At 42.8% G+C, this 9,508-nt stretch overlaps 1 protein-coding gene across 1 annotated transcript in view; it reads left to right on the top strand.

Annotated features, from left to right (window-relative positions):
* The first annotated feature begins 496 nt into the window (after window positions 1–496).
* The window catches only part of XRRA1 (X-ray radiation resistance associated 1), a 57,358-nt gene continuing 48,346 nt past the window's right edge, over window positions 497–9,508 (top strand). Inside the window, exons 1-3 of the mRNA XM_054576179.1 lie at window positions 497–534; window positions 3,423–3,520; window positions 7,574–7,755. Of these exons, the coding sequence (XP_054432154.1) occupies window positions 3,427–3,520; window positions 7,574–7,755 (276 nt within the window). The 5' untranslated portion in view covers window positions 497–534; window positions 3,423–3,426. The remainder of the gene's footprint in view (window positions 535–3,422; window positions 3,521–7,573; window positions 7,756–9,508) is intronic.

Below are 9,508 nucleotides of genomic sequence, written 5' to 3'. Positions count from 1 at the left end.
TTATTGATGATCTGTGAGTTTCTATGATTAGTTATGTGCAGGTCTGTATGTCCCCCATGAGCTGAGTCTGTTTTATTCTTTGCATTATATGCATAGCAAATATCTTTTTCCCGGGTTGTATTGTAGCTTTCAATGTTGTCTTTATTACTATTACTGTGCATAAATCTTATTTTGTGTAAATGATCGTATAAGTTGATCCTTTCCTTACTGATTTGCGATTTGTACATCTTATTTAAGCACTCTGGACCCATCCCACTGTCATAAAATTATTCTCCTCTTCCGCCTTCCCATCTATGCCTCTTTCTCTATCTCTACAGCTATATCAATCTACTTCTTAGCTTTTTAGTCCTGTGGTATTTTTCTAGGCTCTAGGTGAGATATATTTTGGAGCAGAAGGGTAATAATAGAATATAATTAATGAGAAAGGTCAAGAGCTCTGAATGGCAGACTAAGAAAGAGTGTAATATCTATTTTACAGGTGAAGAAACAAAAAAAAAAGGACGTCAAGGGACTTTTCCCAAGATCAAAGGTCAAGTAAGTATACAGACTAGAAGCAAGATTCCTATATTCTGTAAGTTACTTGAGCCTTCTCCAACAGTCATCATCTCTAACATTCCCCAGTCAGCTATTTGCCCATTCATTCATTCATTCATTCACCTATTTTGCAGACAGATATAGTTGGTCACAAGACAGATTTCCTAAAAGACAGATTGACTGAATGACTGTTGGTCTTTCCCCACTCATCCATCTATCCATTCATTTTCCCAACACGTTTTTAGTAAGTTCTAGGCTCTATGCTAGGCTCTGGGATTACATAGGTAAATAAGGTATCACAGACCCCACAGCAAGTGGGAAATTGGAAAGGGAAGCAAACAGAATTAAGTGCTACACTAGAAGTATGGGTTGTTATGGGAACACATAGGAGAGACATCCAGTCCTTTTCAGAATGTTCAAGGATCAGGAAATTCAGAGTGCCCTGTGTTGGACCGAAGAAGATAACGTCACTCTTTTCTTTCTTTCTTTCTTTCTTTTTTTTTTTTAAATAGAGGGAGAGAAACATCAATGTGTGGTTGCCTCTTGCATGTCTCCAATCCAGGACCTGGCCTGCAACCCAGGCATGCGCCCTGATGAGGAACTGAACCAGTGATCCTTTGGTTCATAGGCTGGTGCTCAGTCCACTGAGCCACACCAGCCAGGGCTCAACACATTCATTTATTCCGCAAATTATTGTGGTATCTATTCTGTGCCACTGCTGTGTTAGGTGCTGGGAATAAATAGATGAACACCATAGATGCTCTCCTTCCTCTAGAGGAGCTTAGAGTGTAATTAGGGAGCTCAGGAATATGTATATAAAAACTCTTGGATCCTGGGAATGTCATTATTTTTACCTTCATTTGGCTCACACATGTTTTTGGGGTGTTTCCTATGAGCATTCCAAGGGTGGAAGAGAGACAGTGAATTGAACATGTGTCCAGACATAGAGGTTCATAGACCACTGAAGTGGCCCCCTTCAAGGTTGTTATTGATAGTAATTGTATGAGGTAGAAAGGTTCCATTCATGAAAGAGATGCAGAAGAGGTACTCCAGGGTTTAGCCACAGCAGCAATTATATCCCACAGGAAGGTTCAGTGAAGGCTTTGTGGAAGAGATGGCATCTGGACTGGGTCTAAAAAGAAGCTTTTTTCCTATTTTTCCCTTATGTAATTTTTACAGTGCTCTGAGGCACAGGTTTTTATCATTTTATATATGAGACAGCTGAGATACAAAGAGATGAACTGATTTGCTCAAGGTCACTCAGCTTAATGGTAGAAACTAGACTCAGATTTAGGCCTCCAATCTCTGAAATTGTTCTTCCTACTACACATTCTACTTTGCATATCTGTCGCCTCCAGGAAACATTTCCTCAGGACACCAGACCCCAGCTCCCCACTCTGCTCCTTACTTTTACTGAATCTGTTCCCAGATCCTCTGTCTCAGGTCCCACATTCCACTCATGGCTTCCCTTCCGCTGGTCTTGTAGGTTCCCAAGTCTCTGCTACCTCAGGTTGTCTGAAGCAGATTTGGGAATGGCTGGATCCCTTAAATGAAAAATCTCAAATCTAAGAGCTTAAGGTTTAAGAAATTTATCTCTCCTATTAGTGATTTATTCCTAAAGGAAGTGGTATTTGAGCTGAATCTTAAAGGATGAAAGTAACCAGATGAACGAGATGGAAAGGCTGTTTTAGGCCAAAGGAACACTAGGAACAAAGGCAGGCAAAACTGAACGTGAATGGTATATTTTAGGGATAGAAAATGATTCTGTGAGCCTGATGGGTACGGCAGACTAGAGCTGGTAGGGTTAAAAATTAGGCCTCCAGGAGCCTTCAAGACTAGGCTCAAATATTTGGCCTTCCTGCTCAGTGGGAATCCAGTCAGAAGACTGTTGCAATATTCTGGAGGCTGGGGCTGGGGTGGAAGTGGGGGCAATGAAAGATTTAATGAAAGCAGTGAGAGACAGAGAAAAGTACATTGAACAGTATTTCTGGGCTGGAATTGTTGTGACTCCATGACCAGTTAATGTAATACCATTTCACATAGCATTATTTTTATCAGATTTGTCTTTCTAAAGCACTGCTTGGGTCATGGTTCTCCCCAGCTCAGAAATCATCCATGGCTCTAGATAAACTTACAAGGTGAAACCTGAGCTCCTAGCCTGGCACTGAAGGCCCTTCAGGAGCAGACACAATCCCTCCTTTCTAGCCTTATGGTCCAAGGCTCCCAGACATACATCCCCTTCCTAGGTCGGGTGGTTTGTTCACTGCGCCCGACATGCCTACCACCATGTCCTCAGTCCTGTGGCCATTCTGTTTAGAATATTTATCTTTCTATCAGCAAACTCAGTTCATCCCTTAAATCCTACTTATGCAGTTCAAATATCATTATTTGCCTATCATCTCACGTAAAATGTGAGCCTCCTCTTCTCTGAACTCTGTTAAAACAAAAAACATTCTGAGTGAGCATTTACTATGTACAAGGCACCACCATTCTAACTTGATCCTTTTAGCTGCTTATTAAGGTAGGTGTTATTACCCACATTTTACAGGTGAGGAACAGGCTTAGAGGGATAGAATAACTTTCCCATTCATGGAGCAAGGAAAATCAGAGCCAGTATTCAAAGCAGGTCTGCGCGAGCCTGAAGGCGATGCTCTTGCTAGTGTTCCACTGGGTTAGGATTAGTTTGAACCCAAAAACCCAAGGCCTTGACTCTCCATGTAAGGGCCGGCCCATTTCTAAAGCAGGGCGGTGGACCTCTAGGCCCTCAGAGGTAAGGCATGTGTTTTCTGTGGTGGTCCTGGGGGGCCTCATGAGCCGTGTTGGGATGAGAGAGCAATGCTGTACCTTCTCACTCTTCTACTTCCTCTTTTTCTTTGCTTGGCTCTCAGGGAGATGGCCTCCTCAGGAATCTATAAGCTGGATGACGGGAAGCCTTACCTGAACAACTGCTTTCCAGCCAAAAATCTGCTACGGATATCAGAGGAAGGTGAGGTGACTTAAGTTGGTATCTTTGCCTCACGGCCAGCTCCTGCTTTAGAATGTCTCTCACATCCATTTCTTTTTTTCCATCTACTTGACTGCTGTTCCCTGCCCTACCCAGTCCGATCCCTTCTAGTCCATCTTCCCACAGCAACCTCGGAAGCCTTCTAAAGTGCACGTCTAACCATTGTGTTCCCTTCTGTTCAGTGACTTCTCATTGCTGTTCTGTCTTCAGAGTCTAACCTCCCCTTACCCTTTGTGCAACGCCATTCTTTTTTTTATGCCCTATTCCATAGTGTTATCATTTCACGTAGCTTTTTTTATTTGTCCAGAATGTTCCAGCCTTCATTCCAGTCCAAACTCTTCGTATCCCACAAAACCCAGATCTTCTCCCACGTCTCCCACATGTCTAGCTGCTCTAGGCCTTCGTGACCATCCTCTTTGTGAGCCGTCTTCCTCTATTTCCCATTTGATGATTTATTATATTCCACCAAGTTCCTAAATAAAGTGGTTTAAACTTGACTCTGCTAAGTAGTTTTTCAAACTTTAATCTAGTTAAACACTCTTCTGCAGCAGGGACTCCTCACAACACTGAGCGGAGCCATGCAGTTGGAACACTGCCGAAGATGTATGGGTTCACTGGATTGGATTTGTTGCTTTGAAAGAGTAGAGCAATGGAGAAGTACCCTTTGTTTACTCTAGATAAAGTGACTTGCAGGTCACTCTGTACATTGCATTTTTTGAAGCATCATCTCCTCCAGTCTGTCCTCCCCACTTCTCTAGAGTGATTTCATTTTTCACATAGAGACCTTCTCTGGCAACCTACCTATTTAAAACCTTCCCATGGAGCTCTCAGTTTGAACTCATGATTTCATACCCACCCCGCTCACACACACAGATGGACAGGTAGAAAAATAGAGTTGTGTGTATCTGCATGTGTTGGTATATGTATGTATATTTCCTAGTCCACTGAGAACAATGATACATCAGCCATGAAGAGTGTACTGACACATAGATCTCAGTTTCTAAATACTAGTCACCAGTAAAAGAAGCCAACGCTCCTAAGAGAACAGGTTGTTACAAGGCCTGGGGCAGGAAAAATACAAATTGAGCCTGGTACATCATGTCCTGCCAGAAGGTAAAGAAGTGCTCAGGAAGGCGATGGGTGCATGGCAAAGGACCTGAAAGCCAACCTGAAGGAGCTCATGGTAGCCAAAGCTGGGACAATCTAAGCAACAAAATAGGTAAAGGCAGACTTGAGTTATAAACCATTGAGTAAATATCCATGAGCCTGTAATTAAAGATTCATAATTATTATTTATATTTATAATTATACTATGATTATCATATTATTTATAATTATAATTAATATTTAATTACTAGTTTGGTTTTCATATACATGCATGCATATATGTATATATAGACATACAAATACATGCATACATACATATACACACATTACATATTTCAAGGAATTGACTTATAAAGTGATGGGCTGGCAAGTCTGAAATCTATAGGGCAGGCAGGCTGGACACTTAGGGAAGAGCTGACGCTGCCGTCTTAAGGCAAAATTCTTTTTCTTTTGGGAAATTTCTGTTTTAGCCATTCACGTCTTTCAGCCAATTGGATGAGGCCCATGCACATCACTGAGTATGGCCTCCTCTACTTAAAGTCAACTGATTGTAGATGTTAGCCACATCTACAAAATACCTCTACAGCAACACTTAGATTAGTGTTTAATAAACCCTCTCATACCCTAGCCAGGTTGACACTAAAATTAACCATCACAGATGCTAGAATTAGTGGGTCAAAGTATGATGAGAAACATATTTGCATAGTGTCAAGACATCTTTACTAATTACAAAGGGAAAAATAGTAACTTCTCAGTAGAGAAATTAGGTCAACACTACCTTACCTGTGTGATCAAAATTAACATCACCAGTAATGACATATTAACATCATGTGCCTGTGTTTTGATGTGCTGACAAGGGCACAACATCACTTCTGTGGTAGTTTTGCCAAAGTGCAAAGCCTTAGTCTAATTATGGGAAAGCATCAAACAAAATCAAATTGAGGGACATTTCACAAAGTAATTGACTGGTGTTCTTCAAAAGTGTCAGGTTCACTTAGGGAAAAAGAAAGACTGAAGAACTGTCACAGATTGGGGGAGACTAAGAAGACATGACAACCAAATGAAATATGAGATCCTGGATCGGATCCTAGAACAGAAAGAGGACATTAGAGAGAAAACTGGAAAAATTCAAAGAAGGGCTATAGATTAGTTACTAATATTATAGCAGTGTTCATTTCTTGGTTTCAATCATTGTACTATGATTATATAAGGCATTAGGGAAACTGGATGAAAGCTGTCTAAGAACTCTGTACTATTTTTACAACTTTTCTGAAAGTCTAAAATTATCTCAAAATGAAAAATTATGAGGGGGAAAAAAACCTTTCCCCTGGATACTCTGCTGCTATAAACCTACCCCATTATATCCCAAGCTCCTTATTCCTGTCCTCAGGACCTTTTCTGATCTGACTCTACTGACCACCCAGCCTCATCTCTCTTTTCCCCCGTTCACCTCCTGACACACTCTGGGCCTTCCTTCCTGTCTGTGTTGGACGTTTTGGCACCAACTTAGCCTAGAGTCTCCAGGAGTCAGAGCTATCGGGTTATAGGACAAAGGTCCATGCCCCAAATGAGAGCAGCCTTGGGAAATGGACTCCCTGGACTGCCGGGCCTAGAGTGGAAATGGTAACTGGCCTACACCAGGCATAGGGCAGGAGCTGCATCCAAGAGAGGCAGTGTAGGCAGCATTGTCAGGTGAGCCAGGGCAAGGCCCCCAGGCCGGGAGCCAATGGGCTGCACAGACAGGGAACCAGTGTGGTCAGAGGCACCAACATGGTTCCTATAGCTATGCTGATCTTCTGCGTGGTCCCAATCTGTCATACCTCTGGGTACTTGTGCTCTTCCCTCTGCCTGGATTACCTGGTTTTTTCATTTCTACCTAGTTGACTTTCAACTTACTAGATCAAGCTCATCCCTTAGGCTGGTAGCTACCCTCTCTGTGCTTCCACAGCACCCTTTTTATTTTTGAGCACCTTTGAGTCAGGGCCTCCATCTTACTCATCTCCGTATCCCCAGCTCCCGGCACAAAATAGATGCTCAGGAAAAGCCTGAATGGATGATTGTGGGTGGGGGCTGTGGCTCAGCGTTCATTCAGCAACACTCAACAGTGTAGTAAGCTCATTGTAGGCCTTGAGAACGCTGACATGAATCAATCAACCTGTGCTCTGTGGAGCTGCCGCTCTAGTGGGCAAGAAAGACAATACATGAACGAGTAAAATAACATGAGGTTCCAGTAAATGCCTTGCTGTAAAAAAAAGAAAGAAAAAAGAAAAAAGCTGGAGAAAACAGATTCTAGAATATTGTCGTGATTTTTGTTGCATTTACTAGTAAACCTGATGTTCTTTTTGTTTAAATGCATTTTCTAGTTCTTTCTGCAGTGAGCTTGTGTTATCGGGGGTTTTAAAAAGTGACAGCTATCCTGTCATTTTCTTATCCTGAGTCTTTGAAGCAGTCTGTCCCCTATAATGTTGGGATCCTGAGTAAGGTCTGGGAAGAGGGAGCCGGTTGAGCTTGCGGCACGCATTGAACTTTACCCAAGAAATGACAAATGGAGTAGTAACTAGCTGGCACAGGAAAGAATGATCAGCTCTGCTGAGGAGAGTCAGTAAAAGTTTTACAGAACAAGAAATACTTGATATGGGGTCTTAAAAGAACAACTAGAGTTGAGAGGCAAAAGTGTAGAGGAAAGAATTAGGCAAGTTATTTCACCTCTTTGAGTCTTAGGCTTTTCATCTGTGAAATGGGGCACTACCATATCCTTACTGGCTTTGGGGGCCGGTTGGTTGAGATAGATATGTAAACATCTCCTCCCGCCCGCCCTCCAAACCTGTCACCAACAGCAGCACAGTGGTGCATATGAGATAATGAGAAGCCATTTTTCAGTTTGGCTTTGAAAGAGTTTGCTCCTCACTGTTCTGATCTTCTCAACAGGTAGAGGACATTGGTTAGTGGCTCGGAAATGTAACCTCAAAAAGAAGGCCAAGGGTACGGTCAAGGCACCAGCTGAAGGTCAGGAAAGCCAGAAGGTTTCTTTTGAGGTCGGAGCAAAGAAAAGGTCTGGATGGAAAAACCAAGCGGACATTCCTGGACACGTGCTGGACTTGAATTTTCTGGTGAGAATAAATGTGTCTTGGAATGGCTGGCAATATCAGCTGATGGCTCTCCTGGTTGCTCCACTCTGGTATAACTTCCCCCAAACCACCCCAAACTATTAGAGTGGCAAACTGAGTAGAGCCAGGATGATGAAGGGACCCACAGCTTTCTTCATGTGTGAAGCTTTCTTTACATCCACCTTTTGAGGTAGATATTATCATCCCTATTAAGTTGTTGCTATTGTGCAGATGGAAAACAGAGGCCCCAAGGGTTATTTTGCCTTGGCCAGGGTAATTAATGGCTAGTGATTAGAACTCTGGCCTACTCAGGATTAAAGCTACTCTGGATTAGGACTCTGGGCTACTGACCCCAAAGCCTGTGCCTTTACATTATTATATCAGGTAAAAATTCTTAACTGAGTTGGGGAGGCAAATGAGTAAATGAGGGGAACAGTAACTTGGAAATCCATCCCAGCACCTGTAGGGTATAGAGATTCCTGCTCTGCCCAGGAGAGATCTCTCTAGGAGCAGAGGGGATTAAAAAGCTCTACACGCTTCCACCTTTGTCCTTGGGGTGTAGTGTCTGGCTGAAAGCCAGGAGAGCTGGCCAGACATTACCCAGTGCCAAGGCAGGGCTTTAGAGAGAAGACTGGTGTGGCTGTGCTGGAGACCAGCCAGGTAATTTTACTTCTGCTCTGTGCAATGCCTCAGTGGCTTTGCAAAGACACATTTTGTAAGCCAACATTAATGTGCAGTCCGGTCTCATAGCTCCCTACGAAGAACCCTCTGGCAGCCTACTTTGTTCCCAGGCTCACTTATGGTTCCCCGGAGATGGGTTTCTGCCCAGATCAGATGTTGAAAGAGAGCTTTGAGGAGACAGCTCGTTGCATCTCACCTTAGGTGCTGAGATGTAAGCTTTTCAAGGAGTCCTATGGAATTTCTTTCATGATTTTGTTCAGTTCTCATTGGGGTAAGGACGACTGAAACAACAGTACTGAGGAGGGGCAGAAACACTTCCCACTGCAGCCTTCTTTTCCCTTGTTTCCAGCAACACACACGGTTCCACATTAGTTGAGATGGCTTGTTATCCATGTTGCCACTTTGGATAGCAGAAGCAACAAGGATGTTTCTCAGACTAATGGGATACCTATCCACCTCTTAAACAGTTCCAACTGAATGTTTCACTGGCACCTTATATTGATTTGCTGCACGAATACCCTTACTCCAAGTCCCAAAATATACCTCTTTTCTAGGGTTTGCTGTACTGTTTCTTTGATGGCACCATTATCTTACCCAATCACAAAGCCAGTAAGCTGGGGTTATGCTTGACACTTGCCTCTCCCTCACTGTCCCCACCCTGACCATGGCCAAACCCTGACACTTTTACTTAATAATTATCAAATCTGTAGTCTCCTCCTCATCTCTACTGCTACCACCTTAATCAGAGCCACCATCATCTTTTACTGGGCTAATTCAGTGACTTCCTAAATAGTTTAAACTGACTAGGAGCTTTTATTTCACGTAAAAAGAAGCCAGAGGGATTGTTATTCCACAGGAGGTTAATTAACTGGTGTAATGACATCCTCCTAGATGCAGGTTTCTCCATCTTCCTGCTCTTGTAGCCTGAGCATGTTAACTTGTCCTCTTGGTTTCATTGCCTTCATGATCCCAAGATGGCTGCATCAGCTCTGGTCATCACATGTAATGTATAACATGCAGAAGTAAAAAAGGGATTGCCTTTCACTTTCTTAGGTGTATTTTTAAAAATAAGAAA

This window comes from Pteronotus mesoamericanus, unplaced genomic scaffold (assembly GCF_021234165.1).
Source record: "Pteronotus mesoamericanus isolate MK-2021 breed Mesoamerican mustached bat unplaced genomic scaffold, CSHL_Meso_final contig_33, whole genome shotgun sequence".
Classification (NCBI taxonomy): Eukaryota; Metazoa; Chordata; class Mammalia; order Chiroptera; family Mormoopidae; genus Pteronotus; species Pteronotus mesoamericanus.
This window is presented reverse-complemented; position numbering and strand designations above follow the sequence as displayed.